The sequence below is a fragment of the Bombina bombina genome, chromosome 7 (genome assembly GCF_027579735.1).
Source record: "Bombina bombina isolate aBomBom1 chromosome 7, aBomBom1.pri, whole genome shotgun sequence".
In the NCBI taxonomy this organism is placed as follows: domain Eukaryota; kingdom Metazoa; phylum Chordata; class Amphibia; order Anura; family Bombinatoridae; genus Bombina; species Bombina bombina.
The window spans coordinates 487,526,597-487,546,038 of record NC_069505.1 but is presented as its reverse complement, the minus strand read 5'-3'; the positions used below and the strand labels follow the sequence as shown (position 1 = coordinate 487,546,038).

General features: G+C 40.4%; 1 protein-coding gene across 1 annotated transcript in view; it reads left to right on the top strand.

The window, feature by feature from the left end:
- LOC128636458 (cytochrome P450 2A4-like) overlaps positions 1–15,943 on the top strand; it is a 103,389-nt gene extending 87,446 nt beyond the window's left edge. The window contains exon 8 of the mRNA XM_053689474.1: positions 15,785–15,943. Within this exon, the coding sequence (XP_053545449.1) occupies positions 15,785–15,943 (159 nt within the window). The remainder of the gene's footprint in view (positions 1–15,784) is intronic.
- Positions 15,944–19,442: the final 3,499 nt, after the last annotated feature.

Sequence of the window (19,442 nt, the reverse complement as noted above, 5' to 3'; positions counted from 1 at the left end):
CAGAATCACCTGTGAACGCTGTTCACACTCAAGTCACTTTGTTGCTCATCTCTTATTGAGATCGCTGTTCACACTTGATCCGCAACAATCCCCACCTGCTACAACTCACATTCTGTGTCAGTCTCTTTCCGGATTTACCGCTCTCCTACCTACAACTCGGATCTCCGGTTTCACTAACAGCTCCGCTCCACTTCCAAGTTCTACGCTAACGGCTCTCCTTGCGGTGACGTCACACGCCTGCTGCTCACTGTCTCCGGATCTCCCGCTTACAGCCTGTGTACTCTCTACCACTCCAGATTCAGTAAGTGTGCAGACTTATCCAAGTAATGTTCGCATATCTATTTCTATATTTCACACTTGCCTCAAACTTACTTTGTTGCCGGATACCTCTGATTAACTACCAGCTCAGCTTAACCACTTTTCCATTCACCTGGCTTTCCCTCATTCTCAAATTGACTTTTGTTTTCATACCATTTTATGTTTTTCACCCGATTTTACCCTATCTCAAAGGGTCATATTTTCTGCTATTTTTGTATGTTTGTGCACATACTGTTCCCTTTTTATTATGTTGCATTCCTTGGGAAAACTACATTACATTTCTCCCTGCTGCAAATGTTAGTGCTAATTAGCACAGATGGCAGCAATAGGGTTAATGTACTTGTGAATCCCTATAACAATTACAGCCTGGTGATACAAGTAACCACTATTGCTTCTACACTTACAAGTGTGGTTCCCTGTATCTTTTTGCAACAAACTATTATAAGTATCTATCTGACTCAGCAGTTGTGGTCTAGTAGTTCATTTGCTATTGTCTGTATTTTTCTAGATATAAGACTGAGCATTGTGACATCAAGGAACTTCCTCCAAGGGGAAGGTTCCACATGTCTCACTTATCTTCAGACAAAATAAAGAGACAGGCATTCTTACATTGTGTAGAAGATCTGTTAAAGATGGTAGTGATACACCCAGTTCCAACAGTGGAACAAGGTCAGGGGTTTTACTCAAACCTGTTGTAGTTCCCAAAAAAGAGGGAACTTTCAGACCAATTCTGGATTTAAAAATTCTAAACAAGTTTCTCAGAGTTCCATCGTTCAAAATGGAAACCATTCGAACAATTTTACCTACAATCCAGGAGGGTCAATATATGACTACCGTGGATTTAAAGGATGCGTACCTACATATTCCTATCCACAAAGATCATCATCAGTTCCTGAGGTTCGCCTTTCTGGACAAACATTACCAGTTCGTGGCTCTTCCATTCGGTTTAGCCACTGCTCCCAGAATTTTCACAAAGGTGCTAGGGTCCCTTCTGGCGGTTCTAAGACCGAGGGGCATTGCAGTGGCACCTTATTAGACGACATTCTAATTCAAGCGTTGTCTCTTTCCAAAGCAAAGGCTCATACAGACATTGTTCTAGCCTTTCTCAGATCTCACGGGTGGAAGGTGAACGTAGAAAAAAGTTCCCTGTCTCCGTCAACAAGAGTTCCCTTTTTGGGAACAATAATAGATTCTTTAGAAATGAAGATCTTCCTGACAGAAGTCAGAAAGTCAAAGCTTCTAAGAGTTTGTCAAGTTCTTCACTCTATTCTGCAGCCTTCCATAGCTCAGTGCATGGAAGTAGTAGGATTGATGGTTGCAGCAATGGACATAGTTCCTTTTGCTCAAATTCATCTAAGACCATTACAACTGTGCATGCTCAATCAGTGGAATGGGGACTATGACAGACTTGTCTCCTCAAATTCAAGTAGACCAGATAACCAGAGACTCACTCCGTTGGTGGTTGACTCAGGATCACCTGTATCAGGGAATGAGTTTCCAGAGTGGGTCATTGTCACGACCGACGCCAGTCTATTAGGCTGGGGCGCGGTCTGGGATTCCCTGAAGGCTCAGGGTCTATGGTCTCGGGAAGAGTCTCTTCTCCCGATAAACATCCTGGAACTGAGAGCGATATTCAATGCTCTCCGAGCTTGGCCTCAACTAGCAAAGGCCGGATTCATAAGATTCCAGTCAGACAACATGACGACTGTAGCTTACATCAACCATCAGGGAGGAACAAAGAGTTCCTTGGCGATGAGAGAGGTATCCAAGATCATCAAATGGGCGGAGGATCACTCCAGCCATCTATCTGCAATTCACATCCCAGGAGTAGACAACTGGATGGCGGATTATCTGAGTCGTCAGACTTTCCATCCGGGGGAGTGGGAACTCCACCCGGAAGTCTTTGCCCAGTTAACTCAACTATGGGGCATTCCAGACATGGATCTGATGGCGTCTCGTCAGAACTTCAATGTTCCTCGCTACGGGTCCAGATACAGGGATCCCAAGGCGACACTAGTGGATGCATTGGTGGCGCCTTGGTCGTTCAACCTAGCTTATGTGTTTCCACCGTTTCCTCTCCTTCCCAGGCTTGTAGCCAGGATCAAACAGGAGAAGGCCCTCGGTGATTCTGATAGCTCCTGCGTGCCACGAAGGACTTGGTATGCAGACCTGGTGAATATGTCATCGGCTCCACCATAGAAGCTACCTTTGAGACAGGATCTTCTAGTACAAGGTCCATTCGAACATACAAATCTAGTTTCTCTGCAGCTGACTGCTTGGAAAATTGAACGCTTGAATTTTATCCAAGCGTGGGTTTTTCAAATTCAGTGATAGATACTCTAGTCCAAGCCAGAAAACTGTGACTAGGAAGATTTACCATAAAATATGGAAGAAATATATCTGTTGGTGTGAATCCAAGGGATTCTCCTGGAGTAAGATTAAAATTTCCTAAGATTCTTTCCTTTCTCCAAGAGGGTTTGGATAAAGGGTTGTCAGCGAGTTCTCTAAAAGGACAGATTTCTGCCCTATCTGTTTTGTTACACAAACGCCTGGCAGCTGTGCAAAATGTACAAGCTTTTGTACAGGCTTTGGTCAGAATCAAGCCTGTTTACAGACCCATGACTCCTCCTTGGAGTCTAAATTTAGTTCTTTCAGTTCTTCAAGGGGTCCGTTTGAACCCTTACATTCCATAGATATCAAGTTACTATCTTGGAAAGTTCTGTTTTTGGTTGCTATTTCTTCTGCTAGAAGACTTTCTGAATTATCTGCTTTGCAGTGTGATCCACCCTATCTGGTGTTCCATTCAGATAAGGTCGTTTTGCGTACCAAGCCTGGTTTTCTTCCAAAAGTTGTTTCCAACAAGAATATTAACCAAGAAATAGTTGTTCCTTCTCTGTGTCCGAAACCAGTTTCAAAGAAGGAACGTTTCACACCACAAGTAAACTGTATCGCAGATAGTAAAAAGAATAACACACAACAGCACACACCACAAGTAAACAGAATTTTTCGAGTGCCCAGACTAAATTTTTTGACGGATTGTATTATGTTTATACTTACCCACAATTATTTTGTTTTTGAGGGTGTATTTTATTTACAAACCCAGGGGACGGCCATGGGTACAACATTTGCACCCTCTTATGCAAATTTATTTATGAATTTTTTTGAAATTTTTTTTATTTGGCCCGACAATAAGTATAGACATAATATAATGAAATACCATCGCTATATAGATGATATTATCATCTTGTGGAAAGGGGAGGAACAGGAGATAAGAGAATTTTATGGGTTTTTTGAATCAGAACAACCTAAATCTAAAATTTACAGGCAACCATTCAAAAATTTCAATTGAATTTTTAGATTTAATTTTTTACACCGATATCAATAAAAAGATAGCTGTCACTAATTTTAAAAAACCTACTGAGAAAAACAGTTTTATAGATTTTAAAAGTGCCCATAAGAAGAGCTGGATCCACAATATACCATATAGCCAGTTCGTTAGGATGAGGAGAAAACTGTACCCACTTGGAGAATTTTATAAGGAAGCTAAATGTCTGGAAAATAAATTTTTAAATAAAGGTTACAGTCCCCAGCTTAATAAATGAATCAAAAAATAGGGCTCTTGCAAGAAATAGGGAAGATTTACTCAAAAAGAACCAACCTAAAAATCAAGAACAAAAACCAGTGGATGAAACTACAATTAGATTTATTTCATCATATAATGAGGGGGTCAAATAAAATTAAGAACATTCTAAAAAAACATTGGCTGTTCTTAAAGCAGACCCTGTTTTAGGCACCCCATTTAGGAGAGCAACCAACATGCACTTTTAAGAAAGGGAGAAACCTTAAGAATTTCTTGGCACCTAGTAAACTCAAGAGTAAAAAAGAAGAGAAAACAGCATCTTCTAGTAATTGGTTAACAGGTACTAAAAGCACCAACAAATGTGGGGAAGCTGAACTGTCAAATGTGTAAGCACATAAATAAAAGCTAGCAAATTCTATAACTCTGAGAGATCAAAAGAGTTTGACATCAGGGTCAGAAGTAATTGCAACTCCACTTTTGTTGTATATTTGTTAGAATGTGGGTGTGGCCTATTTTATGTAGGCCGCACCAAAAGAAAAAATCAAAAGAAGACTCTATGAACACATTTATAATATAAAAGAGAAAATTAATAAACACAGTGTTCCAAGACATTTTATGGAATGTCACAATAGTGATCCTTGTAATCTAAGATACAAGTAATAGACTGGGTCCCCCCTAGTGAACATGATAGGCTTTTAAAACTACATAAATTGGAGACCCTTTGGATCTACAAAATTAACTCTTTGGCACCTCTGGGGGTTAAATATAGAGATTGATGTGGCAGCGCATATGTAGCCATTTCTGTTGACTGTTTTCCTCTATGGCTTCTATTTGTTGCTTAATTCAGGCTATGTAAGATGATTATTATTTTCTGTTTTTTGGATAATCAGTATTTTAGTCATTATAGAAAAAATGTTTTAAGCTTATTATTTGTATAACAAGGAAACGTTCTAGATAGACTCATGATTTTAAACCTGATGTTTTTAATGTCAAGCTCTATGCATAATGCATTATAACGTATTTTGTGTGCAATATTGTATAATAACTATTTATTGAATATACATTTAATGTTAGAAATGTCTATTTAACATTGGATGTTTAAGTGTATGTTTTTAAAAATGAGTGTCTTGCCCCTGAAGGTGTGGCTATAATCACCAACACAGGTGTATCCTATACCTGCATAGATTTTTGTAGGTATATAGGGGGCCTCCCTGTTGTTGCAAGTCATTCACTATTTTCCTCTTGAAAAAGCCCGTCCGCTCAGACGGGGGAAACGCGTTGAGGTGTTCTGTGTATAAAGCATACACATTTTAAGCTTGAATATCAGTGATCATACCTGTAGGTGAGAAGTGGATTCTAATACCGCTGTTTACCGCTACCCCTGCTTGATCATCTATACATCTATAGTTCTATGTGTACAGTGGATGCTTTGCATCTGGTGAGTTTGCTACTTACTATATGTTGTTTTGTCTGGCTACTTGTTCCAATAAATCCGCTTGAATCTGGGTGCGCTTTTTTGTTCTTTTTTTGTCCTATGAAAGAAGGAACGTTTGTTACACAATTTAGATGTAGTCCGTGCTTTAAAGTTCTATTTAGAAGCAACAAAGGATTTAGACAAACCTCATCTTTGTTTGTCGTTTACTCTGGTAAGAGGAGAGGATAAAAAGCTACTGCTACCTCTCTTTCTGGCTGAAAAGCATTATCCGATTGGCTTATGAGACTGCCGGACGGCAGCCCTCCTGAAAGAATCACAGCTCACTCTACTAGGGCTGTGGCTTCCACATGGCCTTCAAGAACGAGGCTTCTGTTGATCAGATATGTAAGCAGCGACTTGGTCTTCCTTGCACACTTTTGCCAAATTCTACAAATTTGATACTTATGCTTCTTCGGAGGCTATTTTTGGGAGAAAGGTTTTGCAAGCCGTGGTGCCTTCTGTTTAGGTAACCTGATTTGCTCCCTCCCTTCATCCGTGTCCTAAAGCTTTGGTATTGGTTCCCACAAGTAATGGATGACGCAGTTGGACCGGACACACCAATGTTGGAGAAAACAGAATTTATGCTTACCTGATAATTACTTTCTCCAACGGTGTGTCCGGTCCACGGCCCGCATTGTTTTTTTTAATCAGGTTTGAAAAAATTTCTTTCTCTATACACTACAGTCACCATGGCACCCTATAGTTTCTCCTATTTTTCTCCTAACCGTCGGTCGAATGACTGGGGGGCGGAGCCTGAGGAGGGGCTATATGGGCAGCTTTTGCTGTGCTTTTTGCCATTTCCTGTTGGGGAAGAGAATATTCCCACAAGTAATGGATGACGCCGTGGACCGGACACACCGTTGGAGAAAGTAATTTATCAGGTAAGCATAAATTCTGTTTTTTTGCAGTAATAATATTTATAAAATTTGGGTTATTTTTATGTTTTGTATCTGCAAATAGCAAGATTATCTGTTTACTGATAATAAAATATCTATCTGACGTATTCTATTTACCAAATAATTAATCATCTTCCAAAATTTCTGTATTTTTGGACACGTCCAAAAACAATGAAGAATATTAGCTTTATGGAATCTGCACTTTGGACAGCAATTCTCTTCCATCTCCTTCTACCATTTAGATCTGTTCAATGGAGTTGAGTAGACCATTAATACTATTTTAGTATGTTGTTCCTTAGAGAACGCCGATAGAGAGGCTTTTTCCACTCTTTTTAAGCTTTTTAATATATTTTGATCGTTGAAATTACCATACCAAATCTGGCTCTATTTTTTAGCCATTTTTTTCTAAAAACAGATCTTGATTTATATTGGTAATCAATTTATATAATCGTGAGATAGAGAATTTCGCTTTAAAAAAGCATTAATAACTTGTGCTAAAACCGTCCAATCCCAGAATCTACCATATAATGATATAAGTTTAATACAATAATGTTTTGCCTTGAAATATGGGAACCAATGTTTTGAATCTAGAGAGTATTTTTCTTAATTTGTCAAAGGAATACACTCCTTGTGCCTCTTCCCATAGCTGATATATTTTACCCAGACCTAAATTATGCCATGTTTTTGCAACTCCTCCTAACCTTAAATCTGGATTATTATTAATTTCTAAATGTTTGGAAACTAAAAAATTAATTTTTAAAATTTTACAGATTCGGTGCCATGCAATAATTGGGTCTCTAAGCAAATACACTTTTTTTTTCCAATAGTCAGGCAAATTTTTGATCTGACTATGAGTTATATTTGTCAAAGAGATGGGTGAACTAAGTTTCGATTCAACTGATGCTATTGTAAAGTAATTGCATTTTAATATCATATCCAGAGCAATCTTACCTAGAGTAGCTAGGTTGTAATTTACTATATGTAAGAGGGCAAAGCCCATATATTCTTTTGATATTACCATCTTGCCAACACTAATCCTAGGGTTCCTCCCTTCCCATAGGTAACATAATAGTTGAATTAATTTTCTTACTATCTTCTCTCCTCAATAGGAGAAGTACGTTCTGAAAAATATATAAAGGTTTGGGTAAGTGATTATTTTCAACAAGCTAATCTTTCCTGTCAATGGAAGGGGAAGTGATCTCCATTTTTTAAGCTGTTCACAAAAATGATTAACCCCTACACCTATATTCAGTTTATACCACTCCTCAGGATGTTTAGAGATCTTAATTCCCAAATACGTCATATTATTACCTACTTCTTTAAATAGCCCCAATACTGACTCTTTATTTTTATATACCCATAGTATCTCTGATTTATTGGTATTTGTAACACTCGTGGGATACTCCTCTATCAGACCAAACTCGGCCAATAGTCTTGTTATCCCGTCATCGAGCCAGAATGATAGGGAATATCCCAGAACAGAAAAAGTTAGTGAGATGAGGAAGGCGGCACTCACCACAGGCAGGACAGTCCCCAGCGGCAACAGCAGAGCAGTCCAAAAATGAACCACTAGAATGGTCAGGCAGGCAGGGTCTGGCAAAAGCAAAGCAGTCCAAGGATAAACCACTAGAATGGTCAGGCAGGCAGGGTCTGGCAACAGTAAATCAGTCCAAGGATAAACCACTAGAATGGTCAGGCAGACAGGGTTTGACAACAGCAAAGCAGTCCAGCAGATTAAGGGTTAAGGCAGGTAGAGTAGTCAGACAGGCAGGTCCAGCAACAGTAATCAATCTAACAGATTAAGGGTTAAGGCAGGTAGCATAGTCAGACAGGCAGGTTCAGCAACAGAGATCAATAATAGGCAGTTGGAAAGAACGATCTGTCACACCCAGGAGCACACAAAGTAACACCTATACTTGGGCAGTGACAGATTGTTAGGGAAACATTTAAAGGGACAGTTTACTCAAAAATTTTCTCCCCTTTAATTTGTTCCCAATGATCCACTTTACCTGCTGGAGTGTATCAAATTGTTTACAAGTAGCTCCTTTACCCTTATATTGGCATTTGAAATTGTTAATTTAGCATGTGGTATCCCCACCTATTCTGAAAGTTTGTGGCCGCGCGTACCAGCTATAGATATGCTTTGTAAACACAGCCAGCAGAAGAAATTACACTCCCAGTGTGATAAAGCAGAGTGAAGGTAATAAAATGTTGATTTTCCATTGTTCTCTCAAAGTACTGGTGATTGTTTTAAGGACAGATATAAGATAAAGAAGCAGGTATGTGTGCACAATGTGATACAGTAATGAGATCTGATTATACCTACAAGCTCAACATATTTTATTAGGCTGTGGCTTCAAAACACAAAATCAGAGCTTTAATATACAGAAATAAACCTTAAAAAGCTCATTTTCATAATTTTTTTACTCTGCAGTTGGTAAAAAAAGCAATTGTAAACACATTAAGGGAAAAACTTTTTTACAGTATACTGTCCCTTTAAATAGGTGCAGGATTCGCACTACTGAGCACTGACTGGCATCAGGAGCATGCATTGATGACGTCAGCACCGCACGCATCCTGAGCCGACACTGCCCCTCTCAACAAGCAGGGAAGGAGACGCCTCACCCCTAGCAATGGCTACAGCGGCGCGGCGTGACATAACCCCCCTCTCAAGGATTCCCTCCGGAAACCAGAGTTGCCTTGAAAGGATGAGCATCATGGAATCTGGAGACCAGAGATGGAGCATGCACATCACAGGCAGGAACCCAGGAACGATCTGCCACAGAGTAAACCTTCCAACGTATTAGATACTGCGCCTGTATCTGGATGTCTGTATGTCTGCGCCTGTATCTGGAGTCCAGAATCTTAGCTTCCTCATATTCGGGATCACCACGGAACAAGAGCGGAGGAGGAGGAGGAGGAGGAGCCAGGTATATCTATTCTTGATGTAAGGTTTAAGTAGAGAGATATGGAAGACTGTGTGTATGCGTAGGGTCTTTGGCAAGGACACTTTGTAGGCAAGAGGAGACAGTCTTTTCAAGACCTTGTAAGGACCGATAAACCTAGGCTCCAATTTGTGACAGGGTTGACATAGACGAATATGTCGAGTAGAGATCCAAACACGTTCACCCACTGGAATGGCACGTACAGAAGCCCTATGACGATCAGCAAACTTCTTATATCTAGAGACAGCTGAGCGCAGCTGTAAGCGAATACGTTGCCAATGAGTGGTGCATTCAGTGACCTATCGGTCGTCGGCAGGGACCCCAGTGGGCTGAGCTGAAAAAAGGAAGACACAAGGTTGATACCCTGCTGTGGCTTGAAACGGAGAATATAGAAGAGAGAGTGCCAATAAGTGTTTCTTGCCAGATCAGCTAGGTAGCAACTCAGACCAATTGGTATGGCGAGCGTTGACAAAGGCTCTAAGGTAGGCTTCAAGATCCTGGTTTGTTCTCTCAGTTAGTCCATTGGTCTGAAGATGGTAGCCAGATGACAAGGAAACGGTGGTTCCAATCAACTTACAAAAGGTTCTCCAGAAGGCAGAGATGAACTGTGACCCTCTGTCAGAAACAATATTCACAGGAATGCCATGAAGTCATACCACATGCAAGAGAAAAAGGGATGATAATTCTTGAGCAGAAGGCAGTTTGGTTAAGGGTACAAAGTGAGCCAGTCCAGAAAAGCAGTCCACCATAACCCAGATAACTGTATGGTGGTCGGAAGAAGGAAGGTCCACAATGAAGTCCATTGTTATGTGTGTCCATGGTTGTTTGGGAATGGACAATGGTTGGAGCAAGCCAGGAGGCAAAGATCGGAAAGTTTTGTTGGCAGCACAAGTTATGCAGGCTTTCACATAATCCTGAGCGCCAGACTTCATAGTAGGCCACCAAACATGTTGGGAAAGACGCTTGAAAGTCCTAGTCGAACCAGGATGTCCTGAGAGTTTGCTATCATGAGCCCAGGCTAGCACAGGGATACGTAGGTTCAGAGGTACAAAAGGATATCGGAGGCCATGGGGGCACCAGGAGGTTTACTAGACTGAGCACGTTGCAATCTTTGTAGAAGGGTAGTATTGAGTTGGGCAACCACACAGGGGGGGGTATGATGTGTTCAATAGGAGCTTCTGAGGAATCGCTTGAGTGAGGGAACTGACGGAAAAGGGCATCTGCCTTCTTGTTCTTAGTCCCAGGAAGATAAGAGACCACAAAGTTAAAATGGGAAAAGAACAAGGCCCACCTGGCCTGTCGAGGATTGAGTCGATGAGCAGTCTCTAGGTAAGTCAGATTCTTGTGGTCATTGAGAATCTAAATAGGATTTGGCGGTGCCCTCTAACCAATGACACCACTCAGTCAAGGCCATCTTAATGGTTAAGAGTTCACGATTACCCACATCATAGTTCCTTTCAGCAGGAGTAAAGCATTTGGAGAAAAAGGCTACAGGGTGTGACTTGGAAGTCAAAGGGTCCCTTTGGGTAAGAACTGCTCCATCCCCTATCTTGGAGGCATCAACCTCTAAAGTGAACTGTAGGTCAGGATCAGGATGTTCTGTTTTGTCAGTTCAGTGAGAGGAGCGACTGTTTGAGAAAAGTTCTTTATAAACTTGCGGTAGTAATTGGAGAACCCTAAGAACCTCTGCAATTCCTTTAAAGAGGTAGGTTGCTGCCATTCTAGTACTGCGGTGAGTTTAGCAGGATCCATGGCAAAACCCTCCTTCGAGATGACATAACCAATGAACTGGATCTGCACTTGATCAAACTCACACTTTTCTAGCTTGGCTACCAAAGAATTATCTCTGAGACGAAGAAGCACCTGTCTCACGTGTCTATAATGCTCCTCTAAAGTGGAAGAGAAAACAAGGATGTCATACAAATAAACAATGATTGGTTGAGGAGGTCACGGAAGACATTCTTGACAAATGCCTGGAAGACTGCAGGGGCGTTACACAGCCCAAAGGGCATTACAAGGTATTGCCCAGATCTTGTGTTAAAGGCGGTCTTCCATTTGTGGCCTGGAAAGATACAAATCAGATTGTATGCCCCACGTAAGTCCAGTTTGGTGAAGAAGCGAGCATCCTGGAGTGAGTCATACAGTTCGGTGATCAATGGCATGAGATAGCGATTCTTCATGGTTATGTTGTTCAAGGCCCTGTAGTCAATACAGGGTGTGAGCCGACCATCCTTCTTACTGACGAAAAAGAAGCCTGCCCCAGCAGGAGAGGAGGAAGGACGAATTAACCCTTTGGCTAGGTTCTCTTGGATGTACTCCTCCATGGATTTGGTTTCAGCCTTGGAGAGTGGATAAGTCCTCCATTTAAGAAGTGGGTCTCCGGGAAAGAGGTCGATTTTGCAGTCATAAGGACGGTGGGGTGACAGCACATCGGCTGCTTTTTTCTCAAACACATCCGCAAAGTCTGTGTATACTGAAGGAAGGTTTGAAGGAGTCTGTATACTGGCTATGGGAATATGGGGCAGAGGAATGACTTTAGCAAGGCAGGAGTGGAAACAGGAGGTACCCCAGGTGTCCAGTTGTCCCTCAGCCCAATCGAACTGTGGATTGTGTACCCAAAGCCAAGGAAGACCAAGGATGACAGGCTGTGCTGGGGAATAAATGACTTCAAACTGCAGCTTTGGAGGACTACCACAGTCAGGGTCAGGAGTGCTGACTCAAAATGGATCACGCCCGAACCAAGGGGGGTGCCATCCAGGGTAGTTATTTTGAGACAATGTCTTTTCTGTAGAAGAGGCAAACCATCTTGAATCATAAAACGGTGATCAAGGACGTTTCCAGCTGCCCCTGAATCAATGAAGGCTTGAGTGTGTACAGTATTCTGAAGGAAGGTAAGGGTAACAGGTACCAGGATCCGAGAGGATGAGGGGATTTCGTTGTGACCATGCTTAAAGGTACCCCAGTGTTATCCCCTAAGCATTGGCTTTTCCGGCCGAATGTCACAGTCCTTTAGTTGGTGGATGTTAGATCCACAATAAAAACATAGTCTCAGTCTCCTTCTTCTCTGTCTTTCAGACTCTGCAGGTTTGAAGGAGGTGTGAGATCCATGGGTTCCTCTACTGAGGTAACAGGAGTAGCTGAAGGGGTAGCGGATGCTGCCGAAACTGGGTGACTAGGAGGACGGGAGGGAAGGACCCTCCTAGTTCTGTCTCTCTCCGCTTGCCTTTCCTGAAAGCGAGAGTCTAGATTGATACAAAGCACTATAAAGTCATCCAAAGAAGAAGGAATATCACGATAGGTGAGTTCATCTTTGATGCGTTCATGGTGACCCTTCCTAAAGGCTGCCTTGAGAGCACTGCCATCCCAAGTGGTTTCAAGTGCCAAGTTGCGGAACTCAATGGCATATTGTGCCACAGTTTTATTGCCTTGGCGGAGATCCAGGAGAGAATATTCCGCAGCAGAGGTATGGCCAGAAGTCCCAAACACAGAAGATAAAGCAGAAATTAAATCATCAGCATCATGCAGGAGCATAGCGTTCTGTTCCAAAAGGGGAGAGACCCAGGCTAGAGCCTTGTCCTTTAGCAAGGAAATGATAAAGGTGACCCTTGACTGATGAGACTCTAAGGTGTGAGGATCATTGCGGAAGTGCAGCCAGCATTGGTTTAGAAAGCCCCTGCAATCAGTAGTACCTTCATACTTGTCAGACAAGGGTATCCGGGGTATACTTCCAGAAGCAGAGGAAGAAATCACAGCACTAGGAGTAGAGACTGGCGGTACAACAACAGGAGCGGTATTCCTCGCTGCAAGTAGTAAGGAGAGTTGAGCGGTAATAGCCTCTAGCTTGGAATCCATATTCTGCAACTGTGTGGTATGGGTTCCCAACATCTGTCCCTGAAGATAAACAGCTTGTGCCACCTCATCTGGCTGCATGGCCCAAGTATAATGTAACACTCGTGGGATACTACTCTATCAGACCAAACTCATCCAGTAGTCTTGTTATCCCATCGTTGAGCCGGAATGATAGGGAATATCCCAGAGCAGAGAAAGTTAGTGAGATAAGGAAGGTGGAACTCACCAAAGGCAGGACAGCCCCAGCGGCAACAGCACAGCAGTCCAAGGATGAACCACTAGAATGGTCAGGCAGACAGGGTCTTGCAACACAAAGCAGTCCAAGGATAAACCACTAGAATGGTCGGTCAGGCAGGGTTTGGCAACAGTAATGAAGTCCAAGGATAAACCACTAGAATGTTCAGGCAGGCAGGTTTGGCAACAGTAAAGCAGTCCAAGGGCACACCACTAGACTGGTCAGGCAGGCAGGGTTTGGCAACAGCAAATCAGTCCAGCAGATTAAGGGTTAAGGCAGGTAGGGTAGTCAGACAGGCAGGTTCAGCAACAGTAATCAATACAACAGATTAAGGGTTAAAGCAGGTAGCGTAGTCAGACAGGCATGTTCAGCAACAGAGATCAATAATAGGCAGTTAAAAAGAATGATCTGTCACACCAGGAGCACATGAAGTAACACCTATACTTGGGCAGTGACAGATCGTTAGGGAAACATTGAAATAGGTGCAGGATTCACGCCACTGAGCTCCGACCGGCATTAGGAGCGTGCAGTGATGACGTCAGCACCGCACGCATCCTGAGCCAACGCTGCCCCTGGCAACGAGCAGGGAAGGAGACGCCGTGCCCCTAGCAACGGCTAGAGCAGCACAGCGTGACAGTATTAATTTCATAGCCAGAGAACGTGCTGAACATGTTAAGATTATTAATTTTAGGAAGATTAACCACAGACTGTCAAATAAAAATGAATAAATCATCCGCATATAGTGCTGTTGTTATCTCTTGTATCTCTTTCCTGATTAGAATTGCTAAAGGTTCTAATGCAATATTGAAAATCAATGGGGATAATGGACAGCCTTGTCTAGTTCCTCTTAACAACTTAAATGAGGAGGTTTTATTACTATTTATCTTCAAATATGCAGAAGAGTCTGTATATAATAATTTAATAACTTTTTGTATATTACCACAATATCCAAATCTTTCCAGAGATATCAACAAATGATCCCATGTAATGGAATCGAAAGCTTTGCGGGCGTCAAGGGATATGATAGAGAGGTCATAATTTGGTTTAAATTTCTGATTGTACCAAGTATTAGATATAGATAGGAAAACCTTTCGAAGATTCCCACTTAATGACCTACCCTTCATAAAACCAGTCTGGTCTGGTCCGATGATGTCCCCCAGGGAAGATTGAATTCTTTTTTCTATTAATTTAGTTAACATTTTGTAGTCTAAATTTAATAAAGATATTGGTCTGTATGAGATCCTTTTCAGATTTCAAAATAAGAGTAATAGCAGATTCATTAAAACCAATAGGGGGGTCAACCGACCAGACCAGAATTTATTATACATTATATCAGAATTCCTGCAATACCTTTTACCAGGATTTAAAAACTTTTATTCATTATTGAACCTTTGTTTCCTATGTATTAAGTCTAGATATAACTTAAAGGGGCACGAAACCCAAATTATTTCTTTCACGATTCAGATAGAGCGGCATTTTTAAGAAACTTTCTAATTTACTCCAATTATAATTTTTTTCTTTGGTCTCTTGCTATCTTTATTTAAAAAGTAGGAATGTAAAGCTTAGGAGCCAGCCCATTTTTGGTTCAGAACCTGGGTTATGCAAACTAACAAGAGATAATCGTTTGCCTCAGGTCTCAAAAGTGCTACATTTTAAAGTGTTATTTTGGATTTCACATGAGCGCAACACTTAACTTACCACTTGTAACACTAGCACAATAGGTGCACTAATACCGCTCTGTGCTATCCATGTAAAGTAAAGAGTACGCTAAATTGTTTATGGCGTTAAGAAGATTTTTTGGCTAAAATTTGTAACTATCCACTTGTAATAGACTTTGGACCAGATGAACTTAACCTTTTCTCGCTGACCCTCGCAGGGGCTGCCTGGTGGACTTATTGTAAAAAAGGGGCAGAGATGTCTCCTATTTAAAGTAAAGGAGCTCACTGTGGAGAAAAGTTAGCAGTGAGCCGTCCTCCAAAGTTATTAGTGAGCACATTTTAAAAATAAAGCCTTGCAGCCAATATAAATCACATTACGCTACTTTCTGCGTATAGCATCTTACAATTGCCTATATTTTCGTATGCACGTGTTTGTCTTTTAGGGTTATAAGTATTTTGAGTGTTTTGAGAAAAGCTCACCACCTTTTAGTTGGCGAGAAAAACTGTTAGATCTGTAGTGAGAAAATCTTTACACAATTATGCTGGATTAGAGTGAAAATTTAATATACGCCCATGTTCCACCCATTTTACAAAAAAACTATTACGCTTTGTATTTTATAGTTATTAGTACGAAGTGATTTTTGCACATCAAGTTGATCATTCCACCAGGGAAAAAGAAGGACTGGCGAGCATTCTTTAAAAATCTCACCAGCCCAGAGACCTTTAGAACATAGGGCCCTTTGTAAGGTCGAGAGCAAGATAACCCACCCTGCGGTAATGATTGTGCTCCGCTTGTGATTTATCCCATTTCTGTTTTTCTTTTTTTTAGGATACCAATGTGCTTGCAATGCTAGGTTCAGTGCTCAAAGATCCGTCCTGCTTCCCGTACCCAAAAGAATTTAATCCGCAAAACTTCCTGAGTGAAAATGGGGAGTTTAAGAAGAATGATGCTTTTATTCCTCTATCTGCAGGTAGGTACCTTCTCTAGAACCTCCCAAGGGTACAAGCTAGAGCAAGTAAATTTCGGCCCATATTACAAGTGGAGCGCAAAGATATTAGCGCTATAGTGAGCTAACATCAATCAAGTTAAATCAAGTTAAATCAATTTAATCAAGTTAAATCAATAGCGCTTTTACTTTTGCAATCATATTACAAGTTGAATGTATATATATTAGTGCTTGAGAGAAAGTCTAGATGAAGATGCACTAAGCTGAATGTCAAATAGTGGAGTTCTTCACTTACTCTTACAAATACACAATACAAACATAAACAAATGCATACAAACATAAACAAACACACACTACACACATACAAACATAAACAAACACATACAAACATACACTACACACATACAAACATAAACACACACACACAAACAAACACAAACACACACACACACACAAACATAAACAAACACACACACATACACAAACATAAACAAACACACACTAACACACAAACATACACATACACAAACATAAACACACACACACAAACATAAACAAACACACACTACACACACAAACATAAACAAAAACACACATACACAAACATAAACACACACACACAAACACACACTACACACACAAACATAAACACACACACACATACACAAACATAAACACATACACACACACAAACATAAACAAACACACACACACAAACATAAACACAACACACACACACAAACACATAAACATAAAACACACACACAAACATAAACAAACACACACACACAAACATAAACAAACACACATACACACAAACAAACACATAAACATAAAACACACACACAAACACATAAACATAAAATACACACAAACATTACGTGAATATATTTTACATGTCTTTTGTTATGCATATTTTCAAACATTAACACTACTTTTTAACACTATTTAACACTACACACATACAAACATAAACAAACACACACTACACACATACAAACATAAACAAACACATACAAACATACACTACACACATACAAACATAAACAAACACACACTACACACATACAAACATAAACAAACACATACAAACATACACTACACACATACAAACATAAACACACACAAACATAAACAAACACACACTACACACACAAACATAAACAAACACACACACATACACAAACATAAACAAACACACACTACACACACAAACATACACATACACAAACATAAACACACACACACAAACATAAACAAACACACACTACACACACACACAAACATAAACAAAAACACACACATACACAAACATAAACACACACACACAAACATAAACAAACACACACTACACACACAAACATAAACAAATACACACACATACACAAACCTAAACACACACACACAAACATAAACAAACACACACACACAAACATAAACAAACACACACACAAACATAAACAAACACACACACACACACACACACAAACAAACACATAAACATAAAACACACACACACAAACATAAACAAACACACACACACACAAACAAACACATAAACATAAAACACACACACACACACACAAACATAAACAAACACACACACAAAAACATAAACAAACACACACACACACACACACAAACACATAAACATAAAACACACACACACAAACACATAAACATAAAACACACACAAACATTACGTGAATATATTTTACATGTCTTTTGTTATGCATATTTTCAAACATTAACACTACTTTTTAACACTATTTTGTATTGCGGAACGTGCGCGACACTTAACTCACCACTTGCATATGAGCGATAATAGCGCACCCTGCAATATACATATAATATATATACACAGTTGTGCTCATAAGTTTACATACCCTGGCAGAATTTATGATTTCTGGCCATTTTTCAGAAAATATGAATAACACAAAAACTTTTCTCATGGTTAGTGTTTGGCTGAAGCCATTTATTATCAATCAACTGTGTTTATTCTTTTTAAATCATAATGACAACAGGAAACTACCCAAATGACCCTGATCAAAAGTTTACATACCTCGGTGATTTTGGCCTAATAACAAGTTGACACAAAGGGGCCTATCCATTAAGCTCCGTATGGAGCTTGATGGCCCGTGTTTCTGGCGAGTCTTCAGACTCGCCAGAAACAGCAGGTTTATGAAGCAGCAGTCTAAAGGACCGCTGCTTCATAACCCTGTCAGGAATCGCTGCAATTCAATTGATTGACAACTCCCTGCTGGCCGATTGCCTCAGAGTCAGCAGGGGGCGGCGTTGCACCAGCAGCTCTTGTGAGGCTTGCTGGTGGCAATGCTGAATACAGAGAGCGTATTGCACTCCCCCATTTAGCGAGGTCTTGCGGGCCTGATCTGCACTGGTGCGTTAAGCTCCATACCTGCACAAAAACTAGCCTGACTTTACGTGCTTGTGTATACGCTTTCCTGCATAGACATCAATGGGGAGAAAAATGTCTGAAAAAACCTAACACCTGTCATCGCGAATGGCAAAATCGCAACCCTATTGATATCTATTGGGGGAAAATAAAAATACAATTATAACTAAACACCCTTACATAAACCCCTAGTCTAAATACCCCTAGTCCACCGCCCCCCCCCCCGACATCAGCAGACACTAAAATAAAGTTATTAACCTCCTAATCTGCCGCTACCCTAACATCACTGACACTAAATACTAATATTAACCTCTAATCCGGCGCCCCAACACTAAATAAACATATTAACCCCTAAACCGCCGGGCCCCCCCACATTGCGACTATTAAATAAATCTATTAACCCCTAATCCGCCGCCCACCCACATCGCCAAAACTATAATAAAGTATTAACCCCTAAACCACCAGCCCCCCCACATCGCAACTAATAAACTAAACCTATTAACCCCTAAAACACCAGCCCCACATCGCAACTAATAAACTTAACCTATTAACCCCTAAACTGCCAGCCCCCCACATCGCAAAACACTAAATTAAACTATTAACCCCAAACCTAACACCCCCCTAACTTTAAATTAAAAGTTACAATATAACTATCTTAAAAAAGATGAAAACTTACCTGTGAAATAAAAGAAAACTAAAGATTTTACTATAAATAAACCTAACATAACTATTCTAATAAAATAAAATAAACTACAAATTAAAAATCCTAAATTACCAAATTTAAATAAACCCAACACTACGAAAAAATTTAAAATATCTAACATTACAAAAAAAAACACACTAAAATTAAGAAAAATAAAAAAACAGCTAAGAAATCTATCCAAAATAATAAAAGATTACACCAAATCCTAATAGCCCTATAAAAACAAAAAAGTCACCACAAAATAAAAACACCCCCTAACCTAACAATAAACTACCAATAGCCGCTAAAAAGGTCCTTAGGGCATTGGCCCTAAATTAAGGCTAGATTACGAGTTTGCGTTTATGAGTGAAAAAGGCAGCGTTATGGGTTATACTGCTGCTTTTTCACTACTGCTGATATTACGAGTCTTGTAGGTATAGCTGTA